We start from the raw sequence: 27,325 nt of genomic DNA, 5'->3' as shown, positions 1-27,325 counted from the left end.
CCAATTTTATGAATATCCCAATTCTTATGAGAAATATTTCAGCTATTTCTCAATTGGATAATACCTTGAAAAGCGTGACACATTAAAATACTATTGATTATTTTATAAAATACTAGTTATACTCTGGACTCTCCTATTGTGAGTGACCCATAAATTTTGGTGTATCTACCATTCAATAGTATGTGACAGTGGACAATACCAAACACTTCCCGTTTATATTATTAGGTCGTACGTTGTGCTCAGTGATCAGTGAGAATTGTTAGGGCTGGTTTTAATCAAACTATTTCATTTTATCTTATTATTATAATTTTTTTAAACTTTTATATAAAATATAATAAATAATTTAACTTTTTTAAATATTAAAATAAAAGTTATATTAAAAATTTATATTATAATAATATTTTATTTAACTTTCAACAAAATATCCCATATCATATGAACTACGTAACCAAAAAATAAAATATTGCGTTCATAAAAAGAATTATACAAAATTTATTTTACAAATTGACGTATAAATTATATTTATTTTTGTTGTAAAATATCATATCAAAATACATCATTTTCTAAAATAGTATATTTTATAATTCATTTTATTTATGATTAAAGTATTTTCCTTTGCACCAAATTGTAAGCCAATAATTAAGGATGAACTTGATTAGAAAAAAAGGATGAACTTGATTGTGCATGATCAATGTCGGTCCTGCTTGATTTTGTTTTTGTTTTTAAAAATTTTAAATGATTTTTTTTTTTTTTTTGCTTTTTTCATGCTTAATTATTGGCTTACAGGTGACCTATCAAATGACACGACATAATTCTAATAGATAGAACAATTTGATATTTCTTAAAACCACTTGCAATTTGAGTTCAAGGAAAACCACAACAACAATTTTGTGTTTAAACTTTAAAACATTAAAACCTCCTTTTAAAAGAGACAGAATGTTGTCTATCTTTGCAGTATACGAAAATGTAATAACAAATAGCCTGAAACATTGGACTATGTTTCTTTAGCGGTCTTATCGGATCGGACAATTAACATAGGCTTTACCTTTCAAAAAATAACATGGGCTTAGGTCTAATTTATTGGAACCTTTACGCCACTTGTTTTTTATTGGGTCACTCCCTCTGAATCTGTCTTTAATTTAATGAAATTTTGCTTTGAAAAAAAAAAAAAAAGGCAACCTCCGTCTAATTTTATATGCTTCGGCAAACACCAATTTTCAAAGGACTCTACTACAAGGTTAGCTGGGTCTGCTATGTGAAGAGTGCACTAAACTTTTTTTATAGGTATATGAAGAGTGCACTAAATAAACACGATAACAATCTCTGTTATAGAGTATATAGACAACAACATGGTAAAGGAGGAAAGATGGTGTCCAGATTACCAAATAATGTGCATGAACAATAATAAATATCATCCAGACTACTCCCAGTTTTAGCATCATTTTTCCCTTCTGGGCATGCAACTGAATATGAAAGCTGCAAAGCATTTTGACCCAGTGATAAACTACCTGGAAATGTGAGTAGGGCGGCGTATTGCCCTGCTATAACCAATGCCTTCATGGACGGTTTTTGAAGAGTCCTCATTTTCAAATAGTGTCACAAATTTCAGAAATTTCACTGTCAACTTTTTTTTTATTATGCAGCCAAGTCAACAGCATCTATGAAAACTCTTAAAAACAGCAGCAACTGCCTCGAAGTCAAGGCACATAAAACTTGAAAGAAAGGGGAAAATCAGCCGATCTGAGAATGTCTCAGGTTACAATAGAGTAGATAACAAAAAAAGTTTACTGCGAGAGAACCTTCTGAACCTCAGTAGTGACCACATTTGGGGGTTTCTCCGCATGAAGCTGTGCAAGAACACCCTTCTTGCCATAATAATCGATAACCTGCAGATTAAACATATTTAACTTGTTCAGAATATAAACAAGTACAAGAAAAAAAAAAAAACAATACACATAATAAATCAAGAGCTAAGAGTAAACAGTGGACTTTCAAGGATACGAGAATTTTGGTCATGAGCTGCTCTAGTTTATGAGATTAGCGGGTTCTTGAATTAAGATAGCTGAGGTAATGGATTTTAAAAATCACCATGGAATCGTAAGTGTAGCAAGAGCCATAAAAAATACAAATGTGGTTTATGTCTAAAAAAGAGGACAACTCTTTGTGAAAGACAGCCCATATTCGCCTATTGTGGTGTAATTAGAGGGAAAGGAGTAATAAAATTTTAAGGACAACGGGGGAGTTTAAAACCACCTTCAGCAATACTCTGTTCCTTCGGGCAGCTGTTATAAATTTTAGTATCAGAGTTTTCATGACTTTCTTGTATCTTTTTCTACTCTTAATTAGATGTTTCTCTTGTATACCTCCTATTTACATGGGCTATGCTTTTTGTGCTATTCAATAAAGTTTTCGGTTACTTGATAAAAAATACAAATGTCTAACAATATAGACAGAAGATCATGTTTTGAGAGGCTTATTGACACAACATAAATTAGGTAAGGAAAGACCACAACTGACTCTCCTAAATGAATGATGTGATCCATAAAATTCAAATGGACATCCCTCGAGAATTCCGACAAGCAAAGGCAAGAATTTCTTCATGGTGCTTACAAAGTAATCCAATATTGTGTCATTGCCTCGTTGCATGTCTCAGAATTGTTGTTGGCCCATCTCTCTATGCATTATAATGGGAACCAAAATAACTGAAATAGATGAGCAGTTGCACATACTTTCATGCCAAATTCTGACACACAATAGTCTCTACTCGCTACGCCTCCTTGCTTCCACTAGGGGGGAAAGGGGGATTCATCAATCCAAAAAATCACCACTGAGTAATGTTTGATACAGGTTTAAGGCGTGCAAGTCTTTTGAAAAAGAAGTATGACTCACTATAAAAAGTGGGTTTTTTTCAGGTGGGTCCCATTTTTTTTCAAAGACTTTGCACAGAACTTGCAGATCCTAGGCTTGCACAAATCATTTTCCAAAAGGTATATTTATCTTTTTGGAGTTGGGCTAAAATGTGCTTTCATTTCCATATCTATGGCAAAATAAAATGTCTCCCCCTTCCAAATACAACGAGTTCCTTCAAACTATATTACTAGAATAGCTGCAAATAAGAGTGGTATTTCTCAACATTGACTCTGCAATATACATGCAAAGAAAATTGTAATGCTGTATTTTGATGTCAATTGCATAAACTTAAAAAATAACTCCACAATTCAGCAGATTCAAGTACACAAAAATAACTGAATGCAAACTATATTTGATCTTAAAGAGATGTGACATATAAATAAGAAGAAAAGAGTTCAGACTTCACCAGGGCAGCAACATCAATACATCATTCATATCAACAAGAAGACACTTTTAAAGAAATTTTCATTATAGGTTGTAGAAGTGTACTGGTTTGGTTTGTGTATGAAAGGCTGCTAGCCTTGACTTGAGAACTTCCGGATTATCATCTTTCCGTTGCATCAAAGGTTCTCCTGTGACCTTCAGTGAGAAAAGTAGAAGATCAAAACTTATGATTCACAGAAGTAAGAAACACCCCAAATTCAGAAGGTTGGCTTCACCTCATAAAATTTGAAAAATGAAATTGTTAAGCTGATCAATCCATTCAAATTCCAACCTCAACACAATATGAAAATGCATTTAAATATGCATACAAAACTCAGAACATGAAGTCCAGATTTCTTTATCGTGTAGATACAAAGTATTGCTTGGGTTATCAAGCATCTGTTTAGACTATCATGACAGGATGTACCAAACACAGAAAAACAAAAAACAAAACAATAACCCAAATCATAGCATCTCAAATTAATGTAGCAAGTTGACACTCTGGCAAATGTCAATTGTCATCAATACAGAAGTGGTCAGAGAACAAATGGCATCAACTTACATCATCAACACCAGGAACCTTGGGAGGTGCAAATTTTGTGTGGTAGGTTCGACCACTCGAAGGGTGTATCCAACGACCAGTGATCCTCTCCTCCAATATGGAATCATCAATTGCAAAGTCGAGAACCTTGTCAATTTTAACCCCCTGCTTCACAAGCATCTCATCAAGCTGCATTAATTAATGAGATCAATATATCAGAGATCTACAACAAGAAGAACATTAGATAAAAAAAATAAAAAATGAAATCTGAACACAACCTTTTGTGCTTGAACCACGGTCCTCGGAAAACCATCCAGGATGAAACCTTTTTGACATGATGGTTTCTTCATAGCTTCGTCAATGATCCCAACCACCAAATCATCAGATACAAGTTCTCCCTATGAAACAAAACCAGATTCAACGACTGAACCAATCACATACAAGAATGCCCACAAAAAATCAAAAGGCATATTATATTACCTTTTCCATGGCTTCTTTAGCCTTGATTCCAAGAGGAGTTTTAGCAGACACTGCAGCTCTCAGCATATCACCAGTTGCCAAATGACACAAGCAGTACTCATCCTTGATAATTGGCGACTGTGTGCCTTTTCCACATCCCGGTGGTCCTGCGATGTTCATACAAATTAACCGAGATGATTATTCACAATCAACATCAGCCACATACCAAAAAATTATCATGCACAATGCTATAGATAAGCCTCCAACTTACATCAATCTCGAATAACAAGGCTAAGTGCAATACAAGAAAACTTTCATATTCAAAATCGCACGTGAATAAAAAGGTCTGCTATGTGTGCGATAATTAAAGTCAAACACATCAAGGACTTCAAACGAAAGTCTAAATAACTAGGCTATTTGAACAGATCCAGACCAACCGAACAAATTGTTATGTCATCGAAGCAAAATCCCTAGGGAAAAAAAAGGTCTCCGTTTAACAAATATGAGAATTGATGATAAAAACAACCGTTCAGAAAAATAAAAAACTAAAAAAGACAACAAACTACATGTGTGAAAAGATGTGTGTGTGTGTGTGTATTACCGACGAGAATTAGACGCTTGTCAGGCTTGGAGGAGCACTTGAAGCGGCGGAGGAGTTCGGTCATGATATCAACAGAAGGTATGTCGTCCAATGCTACTCCAGAACTCGCCATTCTTGGTCTCGCTCTGTGTCTGCGCGGCTCTATCACGGTCCAAACTGGTTGGTTGGTTGGTTGGATATATGCGTACTTGTGTTTGTGTTGGTGTCGTTATTGCTGTTGCAAATAGTACAAAAGGAAGTCTTTAAAAGGAAGAGGGCGTATGGTGACGGAGTTTTCAGAGCTTTTCAAATATGGTGGGAGGTAGGTGTTCTCATCTTTGTCATTTGGGTAAGAGTGGTGGTTGCATGTCGTACCTTTTGTGGTTGGTGATCCTTTTTTTTCTTATTCTTTCTTTTTTTTTTCTTGGCTCGTGGGTTGGTGATTTGCTTCTTGACTATGTTACTTCTGGATACCGAGCTTTGAATCTTCCCTACTTTTTTTTTTTTTTAGTATAAAAAGGCTGTGCTCTTCATTCTTCTAGTTCTAAGCTGCGACTTCAAGCCAGCCTACACTCACGTTTTTATTTTTTCCTCTTTTAAATAACACTGGCACAAAAGAAAGTGGTTGGTGATTTTCTCTTCATTTTTTTAATTTTTATCCTATGTATAATTGCATGTTTAGTTTTTGAATAATGCGAAAATGATATTTATAGTTATAGAATATGTAAGTATCACGTACTTCTTTTAAAAAAAATAAATAAATATAAGACATACATAAAAAATTAATTTTTTATGAGTAAATTTTATTTTTTTTTATAAAAGTGCGCATCACTTACACAACTTATGAGTCCATAACTGTAACCAGCAATTACTCCATATGACTTTCTCATCTTACACCACTTTCATTAAAAAAGTAGAACATAAGGAAAAAAAATTGTGAAAAGCCACTAGATATATAAATTTTTTGTGAATACATATAACATTTTCTTTAAATTTTTGGTGGAACAACCTAAAACTCTAACCATACTCTCCTTTAAAATAAACTCTTTTAATTTTCACATAATGCTAACACAATAGAGAGTGAATTGATGTGACTTTAGAACACCTAGTTACCGCTTGCACAAATTTGTTGTTTATTTTAAATATTTTTTTAACATATTTAATCATTAAGAAAAAAAATATAATTTCACTAACAGTCATTTCCTTAACCACCAAGTAAAAAGAAAATTTAAAATACTCGAGCAGTAACTTTGAGTAGTAACATTAAGAGGACTAAGTAGCATTTTCCTTTTGTGTAATCCATTTGTGGCTAAAATTGTTTAATCCATTTGTGAGAAACAAAAATTGTGATAAGCCAGTGAATATATATATATATATATATTTTAGAGTTATACTACATTTAGTCATTTAGTCATTTTTATATAAAATTGTGCAATTATTTTATATTAAAAAAAGTAACACAACTAATCATATTAGTGAAGTGCGTAATGAGTACACAAAAATAACTATACATAAAATTTTTGTTAAAATAAACTCATTTAATTTTCACATAACACTAACACAAGAGAAGAGTGAATTGATGTGACTTTAGAATACTAGTTACTGATGGGCATACCGCTTACACAAATTTATTTATTTCTTTTATTATTTTCTTTTAAATATTTTTTTAACATCCTTAACACTTAAGAAAAAAATATATATATATAATTTCACTAATAGTCATTTTTTTAACCACTAAGTAAACAAAAAAATTTAAAAATTTAAAATGCTCAAGCAATAACTTTGAGCAGAAACATTGCGGGGTTGAGTAACATTTTTCTTTAATAATAATATAGTAAATGTATCGATGAGGTTTTTTTAAGCAGTGCTTCAGTATCATTTAATAATTATATACTAATTACAATCTTGCTGCTTTTTTTTGGGCTATCCATTTTTCCATTCCAGACTCCAGTTTCTTTATATATACATACACACACAAACATACACACATTGGTCAGTAGGCTATAATATTCGTTGCTACTAATACGAAAGATGATTTCATCACCAATTCAAATACTACTCTTCGGCGTGCGCTTCCCAAGTAAACGATCTCATTAGTGATGAAATCATTTCATGCCCCATTAGATCATAGAAATCCGAGATGCCCAAGAAAATTTAAAAATAGATTTGAAATTCGAGAGGATTGAGAAAACTTTTAATCCTGATTCCTCTATATCCAACCTTTAATCAAGACTCCTTACGGCTCCTTTGGTAGGTAGGATATAAATTTGAGAGTATTGAAAAACAAAATGAAATAAAAGTAATATTTTTTTTTTCTAGGGAATAATACATTTTTGTGCCATCCAGCTACCCTTATTTTACACTTCCCTTCATCAACTACAAATTCTTGCTACACCTTTAGAGTATTAGTACTGGATTCAACAAAATTTGGCCAAAATTTAACTAGAAAATTTACTTCTATAAATTTAACTAGTCACTTTTCAATAATACCGAATAACAAACTCTCTAAATTTATCACTATTCTATTTAAATATTAATTTTGACATTTTCATTTAACAAGATTTTTATGCCCTTGTGCGGGACAAATAGCAAGCGGGAGAATAATTTTTTATGCTCAAAATAATATTTAGCTAGCAACTTGGGCCGGTCAGATTTGGCCAGTGAAAAAATCTTTTGGCTAAAACTACTATAGTTATATTGAATCCATTGTAGTCATTTTTTATGCAATCTAACTGAAATTTAACTAAATTGAGTCCACTACTAGTGCTCTTAAGCTATCAAAAAATTATAATGTACACCCTTCACAATTTGACCATCAAGAATATGCCATACTACTTGTTTTGTTAAGTTGTGCCATAACAATTATTTTTTTACTCGTCTATACCGTATATCTATCTTATTTAGTTAAACAACATATCAATTTTGATAGTTTCAAATACAAAATGTAGATGATTGATGATTAAAAGAAGCAAAGTATTATGTTTCGTATTTTCTATCACTATCGTTTTGTAGAAAAATTGGAAAGGAACGAAAACAACCATTATTTTTCTGTTTGGTAGTTTTTTATAAATAATAATAAATTTGGCGATTTCAATTATTTTTCCATCCAAAATAATATACCCATACGAACATGACTTCATCTTTTACCTATATTATATGAAAACTGAAAATTTAAATAATGAGGTTTGGCTGAAATTAATTTATGTTTTTTAAAAAAATACTAATCCCACTTCCTTTCTCCTCTCACCAGAGAACCGGATCTTGTATTTTCCAATGAGCAACAGAACTTTCGTACCACAAATTCAGGTTGTTGGAGTGCGTACCTGTATCTCTGCTTCTCATCGTCCATATCTGAAACTGCTTTAACGCACCCTATCGGCCTATCCACTTCTGCAAACCAGAGACGAAGTGCTACACTTCTTCCACATCCTCTTGTAAACAGATCAGGCAACTCTACCAAATGGCAAGAAACCCCTCATCTTGTAGTATCTCCTTTTAGTTCCAGACCAGTTTTTGTAATAATATCACTGAGCCACAGCCACGTCATTCTATTTCTCTTCCGTACGAAGGATAACATTCTCAATATGTGATTTTTGTAATAATGTACAAATGTAACTCTCTTGAGCAACCGAAAAGACATACACCTTACCAGGAAAAGAAAACGCCAAGTTTAAAGGACAGGTGGCTCACACGGAACAATGTAGTTCAAAGAATATGCAGTTAAAACCCAAAAAGTGGCATGAAGAACAAGAGAATGCTAGAGCATCTTGTTTGTCCGAGAGGTATGCAGTTAAAAAAATGTCAAAGCAGTTTGATAAATGTCGTGCAATTTTATAATAAACGTGAGACTTGTAGTTCAAGTTAGATTAAAAAATATGTAGCATCAAATGGTACAGAAATATAGCATGACATTTGATTCAATTGATACATAGCCAAACATAATTAATGTGAAGTGTGCAAGTCAGGAACCTGCCCTTACAGCCAAATAGGGGAAAGAAAACGGGGAACTGCTAGCATACCTTAACAGTTGTACAGAATAGGCCAAGCCTGCAAGGACACCAAAGTAAATATGCTCCTCGTGGTAAAAGACAACCATATTTCAGCACACAACTAGTGAAAACTGTAGCTGTGCTGGATCACAACCTTCAAGGCATACACGTCACAAATGCATATCCTGGGTAAGATTAAAACGATATTGACTTGAATAAAAAGGTCTCAACAGGGTTAACAATCATATTTTGCACTTTGCATGACTTCTGTTAGTATCAAGTCGGCAGCACTTACCAGGATATCCCTCCTTTTTAGAAGTCTTTACCGCCAAACTTGTCCCCTATAAAGGAATCCTTAATTCAGAAGCCATGGCCCCTGATCCCACCGTTCTATCATCATACCAACTACTAACTAGGCTCACTTACTTTCAGATCATCAAGAGCAAAAATGAAGCTCATTTCTTTGCCTTACGAGAAAGAAAACGTTCTCTAGCTGCCTGAATTCTATTTTCATGGTCACCAGGGACCCCATCAATGTTAATCTCTTTCTTCGGCACGTCTGAGAGTTTTTCTTCAGTTTCTTCTCTAATAGGACCAGTCCCACCACTGTTCCATAAGCAAAAAGCCTCAAGGTCAACAATGTTCATGTGCGGCCTTAAATTAAATACAAAACCAGTTTTCACCTGTAATATGCTTTAGGACAAAACTGACTTACCTCAGTTTGTTTATATTTATCTTCTTAACCTTGTTTAGAATGGGCATGACCCAATTCATCTCTACAGCACATACATTGCGTAAGTATGGGCGTGAGGTTGCAATGAGTTCATGGTACACAACATACTCTGGGAACTTTCCCTCTGCATCTGGTTTCAGCACTGAAGACGGATGCACCTAAAATGAAACACATTTTACCGTCAGGTTTCTTGAATCCATGGGTAACGAAGACCACAAATATGAGCCACTGGTTCTAGACTTCAATAATCTCATTGCTAACTGCTTTCATTAACTTAAACAAACTAGACCTCACCACAATCTCTTTCCTAGTTAAATCAAGCTTTTCAAATATGAAACTGAAGTAAAGTTCAACCATCCAAAAGTTGAGTAAAATCGACAAAATTTGTAGATCATTTCTTTGTAACTATGTTTGAAGAAGATAAAGGGGATGCTTGGGGAATGAGATGAGATGAAAATTGTGAATTGTAGTAAGATGGTTGGTGAATAGTTGTGAGATAGTTTGAGTTAAGTATTTATTGGATTTTGGGAAATGAGAGAGAAAATGTTGAATAAAAAATATTATAAAGTTAAAATATTGTTAGAATATAATTTTTTAATATAATTTTCGTTTTGGGATTTGAAAAAAGTTGAATTGTTTGGAAGTTTGGGAGAGTTGTAATGATTAGTTTGAAAAAATTATAATGATTAGTTTGAAAGTGTTTGTGTTTTAATTATGTTTGGAAATGAAATGAGATAGGATAAGATGGAAATTGTTTCCAAACATCCCCTTAGTATAAGCAACATGGAATAGATTCCAAACTAATTACCTGAACTACTTGGGGCTTAAAACCTAGAGTTCGATAGCCATTGTGATGAATCATTCTCTCAGCCAGCTGATTTGCAAAACCTATGCACAAAGCTTTCCTCAAATTCCGGTAATCAAGCTCACTCTCTTTCCACCTTCCATTTTCCTGTACATCTAGGGATCCTGTTTTCCAGATACCAAATACCACATAAACCATGAAGAGAGTGAAGAAGAATAACATCCATAAAAGGTATCAAGTGGAAAGAAAACCAGAACCAGATCAATCACAGAATACTACAATAAGTAAACTGAAAAACACCAAATAATGGGAAATTTGTTACATCTTCCTCTTCCATACTGGCAGTTTCATCTTTAGTCCAATTCCCATAACAAATGCAACCATGTTTATCCTGCTAATGTTAAAACAGGGTGATCCCAAAGGCTCTCCGAATGGAGTGAGGGGTAACTCTAAATATTATTTGTAAACCATATAACTGGCTCTCATTGCATTCTAATTGCTCAAACTCTTCTTAACCCACTGAAACAAGAGCTTTGCTTCCAAGCATTACACGCTCATACTAACGGTGACTTTTTTTTTTTTTTTGTCTTTGAATGTGAAGGATTTATGTTATAGATCATCAAAATTGTAGTTTACCAGTTCATTAACTGCTGGTGTTTCATGTTCTACATAATTAGCATCTTTATATGTACAATCTCTAGATCCTAACTAGGTGTTCTCTTGTATACATCATGTGTACTTGGGATACTCCTATTTCTACTATTATAAAAAATCTGTTTTATGTATCATATTAAAAAGCATCCCCATATGTACTACTCCCTTGCCGTTTTTTCAAATTAACGACCTTTATCCTTTCAAGAATTATTTTGAATTATTTTTCATTACCATTTCTAAGTTTAATAAGAGATGGTAAAATCAGAGCTCCTTCACAAGAAACAACTATCAGTTTGTACAGAGACAAAGAACACCATGAGCTCGATGGGGGAGCCTAGATGCCAAGCCAGCAAATTCAGGCTCCCAATCTCATCGACCCAATCTAGCATTCGAGAGAAGCAAGAAGAAGAAACACAAAGACACAGATTTCAAACCAAACTAATATTTGTTTCTTCCGTACAACTGAAAGTTGCCAAAGACACTTTCACCCAAAATAAGTAAGCACTGGTGTGGGTCTGGAGGGCCCTGCCTTGGAGAGGTTCCCCGACATAAAAAAAAAAAAAAAGTATGCGCTGGTGGATGGGTCTCAGGTTCAAATTCTATGGAATGCGCAATTTAATTACCAATAAGTGTCCAACTACAAATAGATCTTCACACTTCGACGAACAATAGAATATGGATAGGAAAGTGTCGAAGTCCATAGATTTTGACCAGCAGGAAAAGATTGTTTAAATGATCTTTTTACCAAATCAACGGATTTGTAACATCAACAGTGTTCATCTCAGTGAATCAATAATCATATAAATCATAGCTTATAATCATTATAATATTGGAATCTATTATGAGAGCTTCACATATTGTACACACAGAATAAGTCATTGTTCTGTTAAAGAATATGGTTTTACCATGTTAACAAAAAGGAAGCTCAATATTGGGCGTGCCAATGATCTTTGGACCAAATGTATCAACTACTAAAAGCTTATATTGAAACGTAATGTACGTTTAAACCATCTTCTTAGATAAAGACCATGGATGGGCAAATGACGGAGCAAAAGAAAGATCAACAAATTTATGCCTCAAAAGAGATTAATAATTTCACACTTGTCAGCACTCAGCAGGTGACCAGAACATGAGATTCCAATATGTGGAGTTAGGGGTGGGCAGCGGGTACCCCCCACCCCGCACCATGTGGGTATCACCCCTATGTGGAGTAACACCAAGATTTTCGTGGAGCGACACCAAGAGGAAAATCTCAAGATTACCTTCTCTTTTTTGTAAGTAAAATCTTAATACTACAACGATAATATATGATCAATCTGCTTCAAATATAATCTCTTCAATAATGTAGAATACTAACCCTTAGTTATTTTCTGCATTATCTGAGATAATTGTTTCCGAACATCTTTGACAAACAACATCCCCCGCACCTACAATCAGAAAGTTTGAAAAGCATTATATATCAGGCCAAGATTGCAGATACCCTATGGCCCCGTTTGGTTACAGAAACGGTTTCATCTTATCACTATAACTTTTCCAAATTCCCACACAAAATATAATAAACAATTCAACTTTTTCAAATCCCAAAACAATAATAATATTAAAAAATAATATTCTAATAATATTTTATTCAACTTTCAACTTTTATCTAAAATCATTTCATCGCATCTCACTATCCAAACGGGGCCTAAGTCTAATTCAGCTATACAATTTGGTGGCACTCCCTTCTCACAACAAAAGGCCCAAATGCATGCTGGAAAAAGAATGACAAACTAGTGTACTCATCAAGTACCCATAGCAGACTTCTTTGCCCCATGGCTCAAGAAAAGTAACAATCTGAGCAATGCATGTCATACTGGGCCCTACTTCATAGATTTGCAGTAATGTTACTTGCATGACTTTATCCAAAGACCTTGGCATTAAATAATTGACATGGAAATGTCTTACAGCAAGCTTGTAAATACAGCATGCCTTCTGAACAGAATAATATATTACCTGCAAGTCATTGTCTTTGCACCAACCAATATTATAATTAGTTCTATCCCAATGCTCATAGATCTGAAGCAGCTGGATGTGATCACCCCAGCCAGACCCATCAGGAAGGTTTGAGGAATTGTGTTTCCTCTTTTTTTCAGTATTCTTGCTGCAAATGGAGCCATGGAGGTAAAGCTATTATCAAACAGAGCTTTACCGGGCCACGTAAAAATTAGCAGAGAAATGAAAACTTGTTTACACAGTCACTGTGATGCACTCATAAAACTGCTTCTTAATCCATGACGACTAAGGGCTGTTTGGTGGGGCTTTTTGTAGCTTTACAATTTCTCCATGGATGATTTAACTTTTAAAAGCAAATTCAGCATGCAGCCTATTTTGATAAGGGTATTTGGTCATTTCTAGATGACTTTTGCAAAGCAGTCCAAGGGTTGTTTCTCAAAACCTGTTGCAGCTTTTTATCTATAACATATAAAATTTCTTTTTTTTTTATCTATAACATATACAATTTCTAAAGTAAGAGCTCTGCTTTTTTTTTTTCCATGTCAACTGATTTATCCAATAAATTTTGACATTAAGATTTTTTAAAAGAAGAATTTGAAGACAAAAGGTTTCATACAATTTATGATTACTTATTCAATAGAGACGGAAAAAAAAAAAGATTTTTCATCTTATTGTAGTTATTGATTTCCCATTACTTGCCACTTTGCCTTCCCCACCACTTGCTCTTCTACCAAATTATTATTACTTCTCGAAGAAAAAAAGACTTCTTATTGCAGTGATTGAGTCTTCATTAATTACCCATTTGCTTTCCTCACCTCCTAACTAATCTATTTTGAACTCTTTGTATTCTCACTGGTTAATTTTAATGTTTATTGATATCTAAAAATTGCCCTCCCTCAAGATTATAGTAATGTTCCCGCAATTTAAAATCTTTGAAAAAAATTTTAGACAATGAATGCATGACAGTCATGTAATTATTCACATATAACGCAGTGATCAGTTTTCTGAAAAGCCGCACCTCAACCAAACTAGCCCCAAGTATCCTTTTTTTTTTTTTTTGGGGGACACAGTATTGACCGACCACACAGTAAAATCTTGAATATAACAAAACAAAACTTTTATTGCATCCACAAGAAGAAGACCTATAATAATTCCATAAGTTCACCTTCGACCAGGAAGCAATGAGGTTTCCGCTGATAACATGGCAGCAACACTCAAAGCCTGGAATAAGCAACCACACTTATTTGCCTCCATTAAGGTTCTGGAGAGTGAAGGTTCTAGTGGGAGCTCTGGATAAAATCAGATGAAAATGCTAAGTGAACACAAAGTTCTAATCCTCAAATGGAAATAAAGGAAACATACACTATGCACCCCCTAATTACCAGAAGTTATTACATTTTCCACCCAAATTACCAAAACTAGCATATTACACACTTTTTTTTATAAGTAGCAAATTACATACAAACTACCAAAAGCTGACAAATAGCTCCCTTGTCTAATTTCCACAAGTACAATAGATGAAAAATAGGGAATGTGACATGCTGTCAAATCTTAATAGATGATTCACATTGCAGCTTTTTAGTAGTCTGAGGATACAATGTATAGTGTTAGCAGTTTGAGTGCTAAGTGTAAAATGCCTGGTAGTGCAAAGTGTATTTTTCCATAGAAATAATGTCCAATATAGAGAATTATCAAATAAAAAATATTGCTTATGAAACGATGCTAAGCAAAGAAATCACAATCATATGATACTAGTAAGGGCAAAAATGATACATAAAAGATAATGTATTGAAGCAAAATAAAAATTATGATGTTCAAATGTAAGTGCATAAAAGAAACATAAATAAGACTTGGTTTCGTCATCTATCAACCATTTGTAACCTATTCATCAATAAGAAACTCATCTAAAGCACTATTAACAAATCCCAAACAACCACATTAGGACTTTACGAAAATGATGTTGAAAATTTCAAGTTACTAGAAAACACGCATGGCACAAGATGATGGCTACACATTATTATTATTCACCATCATCAAAACACTTCATACTTAGGATGAGAATCTTGTACCAGCCATTGTTCGTCCAACACTTGTGATAGAGCCATTTTCATTAATAGCATCAATGAGATATAACTGCTTCAAAGCATCTTCTAAAGACTCAACTGCAGCAAAGCCAACAAGATCTAAAGAGTAAAATCATAATTTTATGCATGAACAGTGAAGAAAACAAAGAAATTATGCCTTCTTACGTGAAGGCGGATCAAGAAAATCAAACTTGAGAATATCCATATCAGAGAGGTCCAGTGATTTCAAATAGAGAACACTCCCAGCGAGGGAAGATCGCTGTATTTCAGGAACTGTTACATCCAGAAATTCATCATGATAAACTGTGGAAGGGTATAACCGATAGCACTTCCCAGGGCGAGTTCTTCCCGCTCGGCCTGCCCGTTGATTAGCTTGCACTCTGCAAAATGCAATAAATGCAACTGGATTGCTCATCAGCCAGCACAGAAAATCATTCAGGCTACCAAAATCATTTACATATGCTGCAAGCGACATTAAAACATGATATCATCAGCTGCATACTTGCTAATTTGAACAACATCGAGGGAATACATGCCAGTTGATGGGTTGTACTGCCGTTGCTTGACATAACCAGAGTCAATAACATACCTATCATTATATTATTCAAAATATAAGTGAACTGTTTAACAAGAACCTACTATACCAATATCAATGTTCAAGATCACAATAAGTAACCCCTAATTATAAGAAGGAAAAAATCAATTCAATTACACAAAAAATAAAAGGGAAACAAAAAGAGCAGTGTATCTAGCCGCATCAACCTGAACGGGGGGAGGGTTACACAAGAGAGGGCGTGGGTGTCTTCCAACTGTTTTTTTTTTTATAGGTAATCAAGAATTTGTATTCATAAGAAGAGAAGGCATAACCCAAGTACACAAGAAGTATACATGAGAAGTACCTAACTCGGGTTTACAACCGAAAGTAGAAAATCATGGACATTAAGTCCATTACAATCAAGAGTTTCCAACTCTTAAACAGATGGAATGCACATTAAATAAATATAGACTAAAATACAACAGATGAACATAAGGCGAATGATAAATTCGACACAAGTATCAAGTCTCTTACACAACACCGTCAACCGTCAACGAAGTTTCAGCAATATTTGTGGCAACTATAAATCGTCGGCAATTCGGAGGTGGAGGACTAAATACACGCACCTGCAGGATCATAGAAAATCCAATAACTTTATCATTTTATATAATTCTACTGAATCAGCTCAAGGCAGTTAACAATTATATTTGAAATAGGATGCATTTAGGATGCAATGAAGTAAAAGATTACAAGCTATATTTCCAATCAAACCCAAAGACAGCTCATTTAAAAATAAAAAATCAACCAGACTCGTGTGCTTTATGAAGTTGTGGCACCAAATATGTTAAATCAGGATTTCAGTTAGTCAAGGCAAAAAGTGATTTGTTACAAACGAAAAACCAAAAAACTCTTTGACCGCTCATACAAAATACTTTAGCCATATCTGATGACCTAACTAAATGGTTTACTCAATACACAATTACCACATTATTTTTTTTTTTTTTACAAGTAAGAAGTTTTATTAATCCACGTAAAAAGGTAATGCCCAAGCACATAGGAAGTATACAAGAAAAAGCCTAGTGACAAACTACACGCTACGGAAAGTAGCATACAAGTAATTAAAACTCACTCCATTCAATACAATAGAAGAGGCCCAAAGCAACAAAGTGTGATAGAAAAAGGCCCTAAAACTATCCGGAGCGTTCCCTATTTTCAAAACATCGACCATTTCGTTCAATCCATGTGCACCACATTAAGCATCGAGGCACCATCTTCCAAACAGCTGCAATGTGACGGTTGCCCCTAGTCCCTCTCCAACACGACAATAAATCCAATACCCTCCTAGGCATAACCCATGCAATACCAAGCCTAGTGAAGATGTCATCCCATAAAGCCTTGACTACTTCGCAGTGGAAAAGTAGATGGTTTGCTAATTCGCTGCTGTGTTTACACATGAAGCACTAATCGGTTAAGTAGAGGCCTCGCTTTTTCAGCTTATCAATAGTCAATATCTTCCCATGGGACGCCAACCAGCCAAAAAAGGCAACTTTGAGGGGAGCATTGCTCCTCCAAATGCTCTTCCAAGGAAAGGCATTGGAGGGATGAACCGTCAAAAACTTGTAATAAGAGTGGACTGAAAAATTTCTTGTTATCGGTGTGTGTCCATAGTAATCTGTCTTTCCTATCTGCTTGCACTTTCAGCGCGTATAAAACATTGTAGAAATCAACAATGTCGTTCACCTCCCAATCCTGTACAGCTCTAGAAAAACCCATGGACCAATGAAGAGAATTAGTGGAAATGCTCATATTATCAGCCACGGAAGCATCCTTGTCTGACGCAATCCTATAAAGAGAGGGGAAAGCATTTTCCAAGGTCACATCGCCACACAAAATATCATGCCAAAACCTGATTTGCATGCCCCTTCCCACCTCAAGTCTGAAATTACCGAGTATGTCTTCCCATCCATTCCGAATGAATTTCCAAACACCCACACCGATATACAAATAACTAAGATAAACCATTGCACATAAAGAAAAAAGGTTCTTATACACATGATTTTGTAGGAATAAAATGGGACCAAATGTTCTTTTGGAAGAACTAGAGTGTTTAGTATCATGCTACAGACTCTAAAACCTAACAGGTAGCCAGTAGGAATAACATTAAAGAATCGAACACCTTAAGAGAAAGAAATATTTAAATCTTCTTCAAGTTCCATCCAGAAATTCATATCAATAATATTATCTCTTACGTATCAAAAAAAAGTTCCATCCAGAAATTCAAAATATATAAGATGAAAAAACCAACCTGCATTTCAGGTGGCAAAGAACCATGAAGGGGAAGGATGATGGCATCCATACAGGAACCCTCATCTAGACTTTGAACTCGATCCTCCAACTTTGATACCAACTTCTCTATGTCATCCTACATAAGATGTAACTTTTTCAATCAATAGAACCATTGCACAAGAAGCATTAAAAAAATAATTATACTTCAGAAGCATAAATCACATGTATAACATGCACCCCAAAAAAATAAAATGAAAAATAAAAGCCCACCTGTCCAGTCATGAATATTAGGACGTCACCCTCTGGTTGCCGAACGTGTATGTCTACAAGAAAAAATTAGTCAGCAAGACTCATACACGAGTGAAAACTTCAGTCCATAGCATACAGGAATAAGAACCTAGAGAACAAACATAAAACTTCAAACATGAAATGCAGTGGACGATGTTCTAAGTGTAGAACATAATCAAGCTAACCAATATCTGATTAACATGGCTACTGCTAGGGAAGGGCGTGCTGCCTAATTGTGAATGCAGGCTTGGGGATGCGAAACTTGAGTAATTTTAATAAGGCATTGTTAGGGAAGTGACTATGGAGGTATCAAATGGAAGGGGACTCATTGTGGAGAGAGGTTATTGATCGAAAAAACGGAGTTGATTGGGGGGGATGGTGCTCTAAGGAGGGTAGGGGATCTTATGGTGTGTGTTTATGGAAATATATTAAAAAGGGGTGGGACAATTTTGTAAAAGATACTAAGTTTGAGGTTGGAGAGGGTGCAGGAATTCGTTTTTGGTACGATGAATGGTGTGGTGAGAGAGCCCTTCATTCTATTTCCCGGTTGTTTTCAGCTTGGCTGGAAATCAGCAGCCTGCTGTTTCAGAGATGTTGAGTCGTGCTAGTGGGACTATGCATTGGAATGTTACTTTCTTCAGAAATGTACAGGATTGGGAACTTAATGAGATTGCATATTTTTTCAATTTCTTGTATTCTCTGGATATAGGAGGAAATGAGAGGGATCAAATGTTGTGGAAACACACGAGGAGCAAAAAAAATTCTGTTAAATCTTATTATAAAGGTGTTGTCTGGTTAGCAGCAATTCTCTTTTTCGTGGAAGAGAATTTGGAGGGCGTTTGTGCCGTCTAAAGTTGCTTTTTTCACTTGGACAGCTGCACTTGGGAAGATTTTGACGAATGACAATTTGAGGAAACGTGGCATGGTTGTTATGAAGTGGTGTTTTGTGTGTAAGAAAATGGTGAATCAATTGATCATTTACTCTTACATTGTGAGGTGGCTAGGGAGTTATGGGTTGGGGTTCTTAGTAGAGCTGGGTTGAGTTGGGTTATGCCAATGAGAGTGGTGAATCTACTAGCATGTTGGAATAGGTGGCACAGAAGCTCTCAGTTGACCGCATCCTGGAGAATGATTCTTTCGTGTATTATGTGGTGTTTATGTATAGAAATGAATGAGCTGTGCTTCGACGATAAGGAGCAAACCGTTGAGGATATCTGGAAATTGTTTGTGTCTTCCTTGCTGCAATGATTCTCGGTTATTTTCCTTAAGGGAGGAAATGCTCGTGAGTTTTTGTTTTCTTTTCAAGTTTCTAGAATGTAATTAGGTGCTTCTTTTGTATACTTCATGTGAACATGAGCTTCACCTAGTTTCATTAAATAAAGTTTTTCTTATAAAAAAAAAAACACAGTTACTGCTACCTATATATCCTAAAAATTAGGGATCTTGGTCACCATATAAAAAGCATATATACCCTCTGCATTAACATTTCATAAATATTCCATAAGTGCATGACAACAAAACAAAAAAAACCTACAAAACAACAGAAACAAGCTACACAAACTTATGGTATAGAATCTCTTATCGTGGCATTAGGAATGGACTAATAGCTTAATCATACCAAGAGCTGCTTTTAAAGACGACTCAAGATAGCTTTTAGGGCGCTCGTTGCTGTACAATATCTCAACAGGGTATAACTTCCCTGGGACAGTTAGTATGGGGCAATTTGAAAAGAATTTTGATACTTTTTCACCATCAAGAGTTGCTGAAGTGATAAGAACCTTTAAATTGGAGGCACGCACTCCAACCAAGCGTTTCACTAGTCCCAGCAATATATCCCTGACAAAATAATGTGTCCATGGTTAAAGTGCATACTCAAAATGCACACAGAGTTGCAAAAATAGAAAATCTACATCTTTAAAAAAACAGGGAACAACACATGATGTAGACTAATGGCCTCAAACCAAACCGAAACTGACATAGAATAGGCACACAGAGTAAATCTTACGTGTTCAGACTCCTCTCATGAGCTTCATCCAGTATGATTACCGAATACTGATTAAGCTCAGGGTTAGATAGACTCTCACGAAGTAGGACTCCATCAGTAAGATATCTGAGCAGTTCACCAGATCAAAATTAATGACATTGGCTCAACAAAACTCAAGTGACAATTATCAATCTATGATTGAAGTCTCAGTTAACATATAGTAAATCTTTTACTTGATACGAGTCCTCTCTGAGGTTCTATCTTCAAATCGGATAGCATATCCCACTTCATCCCCAAGCGGAACACCAAGCTCCTGGGCAACCCGCCTGTGAACATTAAATCATCAAATGAGAAACCAGTAGAAAATTCTGGTCAAGGATATTAGCAATTGAATTTTCTCTTATGAACTGTTTTTCACTTGCCAAAAACAATACACATTTTGATGTCACTCAAAAAACTAAAACAGAAAAAATACATTATTATGAGTGAATCAGCCGCACAAATACTTCCAGAAAACAGAATTTGCACAACCAGCTAGCGCAACAGCCAACTGACAATTCAAGATCGCATGTCCCTCTTTAGCAACATAACCAATATCCACTGTTTAGTTGCGAGTGAATTGAAGCAAATATTAAAAGGGGCACCATTTTCAATCAAGTTTTCCATAATCTTTTATTAGAATACTCTTAAATTTGAGTCAACGAGGCAAAATAACGGTATGAGGATGAATTCAGTGGAATTTGATTCTTTCAACGGTTTCCTACATTGGGAAAAGTAACATTCCTCTCCTCAATTTTCTCAGGAACAATAAAAGCATACATGATTTTTCGTAAGAACCTTTAACAAACAACACTATCATAAACAAATTCGTTCTTTGCTTTCAAATTACACCGTCGTCCCAAAAACCCAAGTCTATCGTCGAAACATTGGAACTCTACCTAGCCACGGAGACTGCGGCAACTCGGCGAGGCTGAGTGACGCCGACGATTCCAGACTTGGTGTAGCCTCTCCGGTGTAGCATCTGAGAGAGCTGGGTGCTCTTTCCCGAGCCAGTCTCTCCGATTATCACCACCACTGAGTTCCGCTCCACCGTCTCTATGATTTGATCTTCGAACTGAATGATCGGAAGGTTCGCCATGGATGATCCAAACAAATCTCCAAGCAGCAGAGTTCAAAAACTAAAACGGGTTTTTAGAGATTCTATTGGAATAAAAAGGAGAATTAGGGTTTTAGAACCCAATTTTTGAGTGCCCGCGCTTTAGAACGACCCTTTGATTCTTTATTTTTTTCTATTTAAATGGTACACTCGCCTAATTCTAACGGTTAAAATTTATAGAAAATATATATTTTTTAAAATTACATGTCATAATATTGATTTTTTTTGGTAATTTTTTTTTACGTAAAATCATTTTTATGTATTTTTTATTCATTCAACTAATGTGATTAATTGTTTTATTTTTTTATATATAAAATAATTGAATTAACCAATTACATTAATAAAATATAAAAAATCAATTATATGTAGTAAAACTCTTTTTTGAAGGTAAATATATTTAGTATAGTATTAATATTTTTTTCTAAAAGAAAGTACTAATATTATTAAAAGGGATATCTTGAACCATTGTTGCAAAAAGTTTCAAAAATAAAATTATGAAAACAAACCAGTAGAGTGGAATCCATTGATCGATTGCCCAAAACTCAACAAAGGGACTATCGTCGTGACTCGTGGTCGGTTGCATGAAACTCACACACGTATCCGTTTTCAACATCGTTCATCATAATTTGAAGATCAAAAGCTTTTGGTTCCACCAGCAACATGCAGGCCAAAGGTGTTCTAGGCACATTAGATCAAGCTTCAATCATCAGTGTACTACAAAATCAAGGAAAAAAATTAAGAAGTTTTGAGAATTTTAAAAATTTCATGTCTACCTCTGCATTCAATCATCCTCTTAGGTCCTGTTTGGATACAAAGAATTGTTTCATCTCATTTCATTATTACAATTTTTTCAAATTTCGACACAAAATATAATAAATAATTTAAAATTTTTAAATTATACAATAACAATAATATTAAAAAATAATATTTTATTAAACTTTCAACTTTCATATCAATTCATCTCACTCATCTCAACTCACTATTCAAACTGCACCTTAGGCCTCGTTTGTTTTCATAAATGAGATGAAATAAATTAAGATGAAAGTTAAAATTTGAATAAAATGTTATAATATATTTTTTTAATATTATTTTTATTTTAAAATTTTAAAAAATTGAATTATTTATTTTATTTTGTATAAAAATTTAAAAAAATTATAATGATTAAATAAAATAGGATGAATTGAGAATAATTATGAAAATAAACTAGGCCAACCTTGGCCTCTTTGAGGTGATTCCATTAATCTTAAAACTTTTGTTTTGTATCTAGTAGTGAACTACGCTATTGAATTGTCATTTAAAAGTATAATGATTTATACAAGCTTTACTATGAAAAAGTAAAGAAAAATATTTTATTTTATAATGTGACCCAATTTTTTTTAGATATAAAAGATCCGTGCGTTGTAGTTATAGTTACTCTATTTCGCATAAAAGACATCCATTTACGTGCTGCTCTCTTCCCTTCCAAAAATAGCTGGCTCGTGTCACAAGTTTGATTCCCCGCACCCAAAACTCAGCCATTTCAACCCCACCATCACATACAAAATGCACCACCTTATTGTCTGTAGTCACCACGTGGAACATTCCGGGTTCAACAGCATCAAACTTCCTCCTCCGATTCCATCGGAATGCATCACTTGGTCCAACCTCAGCACCCTTACAAATCACATTTCTCTTGTTTGATTTCCCCCACCTTAAAATCCCAACATTCCCTACCATACTCAGTTTTTTACCATGAGGAGCTCCTTTACCACTCTTCGTGTGCTTCATTACACGAGTCCCGCCCAGCACTAACGTCCGCGCAAGCTCATCCATTATCACACGCTCTGCTGCAGCGTCTTTTCCTGATCCATTCTTCCTAATTGCCAGCGACAGCGCAGTCTCGTGTCTCTCGTTCTCAACGTCGCATCTTGCTCCACAAGAGATCAAGAGCTCACACACCTTGCCATGGCTTCCCATGGCTGCCAACATCAGCGGGGTATATCCATCGTCGTTTAACGCATTAAGATCGTAGCCCCTAGTCGTTAGTTTCTCAGCAGAATTTATGTCTCCGTGGTGAGCCGCATGATGTAGAGCATAAAATCCAGAAGAACCATTGCAGCCTTTTTCTAGCTCATGTTCATTCTTATTAAGCTTTTGAAAGATTCCGCTATTTTGGTTTACTTCAAATTGGCTGGCGGCCATCTCGCCCTGTTTATCATGTAGCTTTTCATCGGCCTCTGCATAAACACGTAACTGGAAAGCCTCCACACGATTCCTTGCTGCAGCCACCATGTTAGCTGAGAGTCCATTTGCATCCTTTTCGTCTAAATTAATGTACGTACCCTTGATGATTTTCTTCAGAGCTTCCATATCGTTAGCTTGAATTATAAACGACAGTGGAGAAAATATCGATGCGTTGCTTGATTGAACAACCTTGCCTGCTCGAATTACTTCTGCAACTCCCTGCTGGAAGCCAAGGGTCCATCCAGTTGAGTTTGCGATTGAGCTTGCACATTGACCACCTGTTGAAGCCAGAATCTTAAGGCACTCTGCGTTCTTATGCCTTGCACATATCATTAATGCAGTGTCTCGAAATTCCGTTCGAGAGTTAATATCACAGCCAGAACTTACCAAGCATTCAAGAACTTCTGAACGTCCAAGTAGTGCAGCCAAATGAATGTGGCGCAACTCGGATTTCGAGGTTGTTTTCACCGAAAATTCTACATCCGCCCCACAGTGTAACAGAACATCTACTGCTCTTGCATTGTTACATAGGATGGCATGGTGGATGAGAGTCCTCCCATAGTGAAGTGTGTTTGGGGAGAGATGTTGGAGAAGCATACGCAAGATTGCACCACTCGCTTCAAAATACTCCACAGCACACCAGGTTACAGGGTAAGGCTCAGCTAGCCCTGCACCCACCCGGAATTCTTCTCCTGTATCCATGTCCCAAGACCAGGCACCTACCTGTACCTTGATATCTGTCCTGACGCCCATCTGTTTGCCAGTCGAAACCATAATAGACTGGTCATACACAATCTTGATACAATTAAGTTGCTTGTGTAAATAAAATTGTCCAAAAACTAAGAGTTGTGGTAAGCTAAATACCAATTTCTTTTCCTTTTCCTTTTTTTTTTTGTTTTGTTTTGGCAAGCTATGAAAATAAACATCGTGCACTAGTAATTTCAAACATATCCATACTTCAGAGGGAGATTGAGCTATTGTGTGAAGAGCTTACCTGCAACAACAATCCTACAACAGAAACTTGCCGACTAGCAACGGCAGCAACAAGTGCATTGCAGTCAAAATTAGTGTGCAGGAAAGGCTTCGAAGATTGAGCAGCACCCTGTCAGATGCATTGGCATCCAGACCACACTGCCAATAGCACAAAACAAATTTACTGAACAATTTCAACTTCTCAAACATCGAGATGGATCACCATCCTCGACTCATGGAATTTCAACATGACCCTATCTAGCTCAAGAGATGCCTTATACCGTCACAAAATCAGGATATTTTTGTTTGAATGATAGGTTGCACGAGAATTTAATATATTTGTTATCAAATCTCTCAGAAAAACAGGTGTGAATCTAATATCTGTCTTCGCAAATGAAAAAGAAAAGAAGACATTTTATTTGCAAAATTAAGTGTCTACATGCCAACATGATAAAGTTACCTTAATGAGTGCATCAACAACATTAACAAACCCTCTGCAGCACGCAGAGACAAGGGCATGCAAAGCAACTTGTGGGCGGACCATGTCAGACCGCATAAGCAGCTCTACTGGCCTGGCTATCCCCAGGTAGCTTGCCTCCAACAAAGACTCCTCGCATGCCTGCTGAGATGCCCCAACATTTATCAGCACTTCCAGAATTTCCGTATGACCCTCCCTCACTGCCGCCGTGGTCGCATAGCCCCGGAACACTTTTTGGTTTACGTTAGCTCCAGTACTCTGTCAAAGCACATAAAAAATAAGCCTTTTTAGTTCTTAATAATTGGTTTAAAGCACTGGAGCAGATCATATCGTTTACTATTTTCATTCAAAAATATCAAATTCGTACGTCTAAATTACAAATACATAGAAAATCCATACATTACCAGTAGCATCTTGACAAGTTTCAAATTTCCGGAATGAGCAGCGAGGAACAGCGCGGTGACCTCGGTCTTGAACTCCTCGTACTCGACGCGAACCCCGTGAGCCGACTCATCGTGCAACACAATCTCCGCCTTCCTCGTCTTCAAGCTCACTGTTCCCACGAAGTTCACGTCCACGAGAGGATTGATGATACATTCACATGCCAGCTTTAAATCGTTGCTGTACGAAGCATCCACTAGGCGCTGCGAAACCTGATCTGCGTCGTAGTCAGGGGGTAAAACATGATTTCCGGCGATAACTCCGGTGCCTGAGCAAACGAACACCGTCATTGCCGGCTGACAGAGCTTTGATCTCCACGTAACGTAAGTGCGTGCGTTGTTAGTCTTTGCCTCAGTGAATGGCTTCAAGACTTTTGGCTTGTAAGAGAAGCTATGACGTTGAAAAGCCGATCTATCGAGGAGAGGGGGGAAAGCGAAAGTGGGTGCAGCTAACCTCTCCAACCTCTTCTCATGTATCCTCCTTGTTTCTTCAGCTCGTCTTGCTGAAAAGAATCGCATCAGTTTGATACGTTGTTGAATCACTTGTCCCACGCATGGATTTCTGGTTACGTATTGCCGTATTTGGTCTGAATTTTACGCTCGGATTTATAGAACAATACAGAAGTGATTTGCGTTAAGAATGATGATATTGTTCCTAAATGAGTACCAATTAGAAAGCTAGAAAAGGACATAACAAAAGCATTATATATGTGAATTGTGCAATGTGGCTGCTGACTTGTTATTTTCCTCGGGGATCTCGCCATTTTACAAAGCCAGTTATAAAAAAGCGATATTGCAGTCTCCACTTTATACGTTTATTGGAAGGGTAATGCACTGTAGAAAATATAAGTGTCGTCGTTTTAAAAAAAATAAAATTTATTATTAAAAAATTAATTTTTTTCATGTAAATCTCGTATTTATTAAATTGATTATATAGTAATTATGTACTCACGACTGCAACTATTATTTCTCTAATTAAAATGAGAAACGATATTGATAGGAAAATAGCTAGTAAATATTAAAAAAATAATAATTTTTTAATAATAATTTTTTTTAAATAATTATGTAATACTTAAACACTCTACGATTATATATAGCATTATTTATTAAAAATTTGCGCTTAAGATATGTAGGGGTCAAAACAAGACCAAAAAGTTAATCTCGAAATAAAACCAAAGTCAAGTTAAGAGATAAGATTAAAAAAATATAAGGAAAGACACTCATGCTCCTAAAATGAAATAGATTTAGACTTCTAAAAAGAAAATGCTTTACAAGGCAAGTTTGACTCAATCATTCCAATGAAATATACCTCTATATAAGGTAGAGATCCTACAAATCCGACGATCTCTCCATAGGCTCTCCAGATAAGCTCCATATGCCTAAACTCCACCACACACAGTGACTCCAAAAGATATTCCATAAATTCCTTCATTATATTGTGAGATATGTGAAACTATAAGAGATTGTAAAATTAAAGAAATCCATGAGGCAATGTGAGATTATTCTTTAACACAAATTTATGAGATGAGTGAGATTATGTTCATGTTTATAAGGAATGAACAATCATCTATTGTTGAACTGATTTTGTTATATGAGTTAAACCCATTAATTTTTTCATGATATCGATGCTTGCCACAAAACAAATGAGGCCCACACTACATTCCCCACGATAGTGGTCAGAAAAAATATTTACTTGCATGTGAGGGAGGGTGTTGAAGAATAATTACGCATTGCCTGTAGACAAGGTCTTAGGCATGTTTATAAGAAATGAACAACCATCACTTGTAGAATCG

The 27,325-nt window shown here is 35.5% G+C and overlaps 2 protein-coding genes and 1 pseudogene across 2 annotated transcripts; all 3 read right to left on the bottom strand.

The window, feature by feature from the left end:
* Positions 1 to 1,566: 1,566 nt before the first annotated feature.
* LOC109019734 (adenylate kinase 4-like) lies at positions 1,567 to 5,314 on the bottom strand. The gene is made up of 6 exons (XM_019002091.2): positions 4,935 to 5,314; positions 4,355 to 4,500; positions 4,153 to 4,272; positions 3,896 to 4,063; positions 3,400 to 3,489; positions 1,567 to 1,886 (listed from the first exon to the last, which is right to left on the bottom strand). Exons 1-6 carry the CDS (start codon positions 5,044 to 5,046, stop codon positions 1,785 to 1,787), a joined length of 738 nt encoding a protein of 245 aa, XP_018857636.1. The 5' UTR covers positions 5,047 to 5,314; the 3' UTR covers positions 1,567 to 1,784.
* A 4,019-nt stretch (positions 5,315 to 9,333) lies between these two features.
* Positions 9,334 to 21,515, bottom strand: LOC109019720 (probable pre-mRNA-splicing factor ATP-dependent RNA helicase DEAH4). Its single transcript, XM_035684577.1, has 16 exons — positions 21,202 to 21,515; positions 20,497 to 20,589; positions 20,285 to 20,389; positions 19,898 to 20,115; positions 18,262 to 18,314; positions 18,011 to 18,127; positions 16,240 to 16,331; positions 15,673 to 15,759; positions 15,336 to 15,550; positions 15,156 to 15,248; positions 14,252 to 14,375; positions 13,087 to 13,234; positions 12,452 to 12,521; positions 10,444 to 10,604; positions 9,618 to 9,793; positions 9,334 to 9,508 (listed from the first exon to the last, which is right to left on the bottom strand). The coding sequence occupies exons 1-16, from the start codon at positions 21,399 to 21,401 to the stop codon at positions 9,358 to 9,360; spliced, it is 2,103 nt and encodes a 700-aa protein (XP_035540470.1). The 5' UTR covers positions 21,402 to 21,515; the 3' UTR covers positions 9,334 to 9,357.
* A 1,314-nt stretch (positions 21,516 to 22,829) lies between these two features.
* LOC109019379 lies at positions 22,830 to 25,823 on the bottom strand (annotated as a pseudogene).
* Between the last annotated feature and the right edge of the window lie 1,502 nt (positions 25,824 to 27,325).

This window comes from Juglans regia, chromosome 13, assembly GCF_001411555.2.
Source record: "Juglans regia cultivar Chandler chromosome 13, Walnut 2.0, whole genome shotgun sequence".
Lineage (NCBI taxonomy): Eukaryota > Viridiplantae > Streptophyta > Magnoliopsida > Fagales > Juglandaceae > Juglans > Juglans regia.
Note: the sequence above shows the minus strand (reverse complement) of the source record. Positions and strands in the feature narration are given on the sequence as shown.

What these genes read in the sequence shown, in the direction of transcription:
- LOC109019734 (XM_019002091.2), bottom strand. Translation starts at nt 5,046, where the DNA reads ATGGCGAGTTCTGGAGTAGCATTGGACGACATACCTTCTGTTGATATC. An exon ending in CAAGCGTCTAATTCTCGTCG is followed by an intron (nt 4,501 to 4,934) that starts GTAATACACACA and finishes TGAACATCGCAG; the next exon opens with GACCACCGGGATGTGGAAAA. An exon ending in CTAAAGAAGCCATGGAAAAG is followed by an intron (nt 4,273 to 4,354) that starts GTAATATAATAT and finishes TTTGTTTCATAG; the next exon opens with GGAGAACTTGTATCTGATGA.
- LOC109019720 (XM_035684577.1), bottom strand. Translation starts at nt 21,401, where the DNA reads ATGGCGAACCTTCCGATCATTCAGTTCGAAGATCAAATCATAGAGACG. An exon ending in GCCGCAGTCTCCGTGGCTAG is followed by an intron (nt 20,590 to 21,201) that starts GTAGAGTTCCAA and finishes TAATGTTCACAG; the next exon opens with GCGGGTTGCCCAGGAGCTTG. An exon ending in TAATATTCATGACTGGACAG is followed by an intron (nt 18,128 to 18,261) that starts GTGGGCTTTTAT and finishes CATCTTATGTAG; the next exon opens with GATGACATAGAGAAGTTGGT.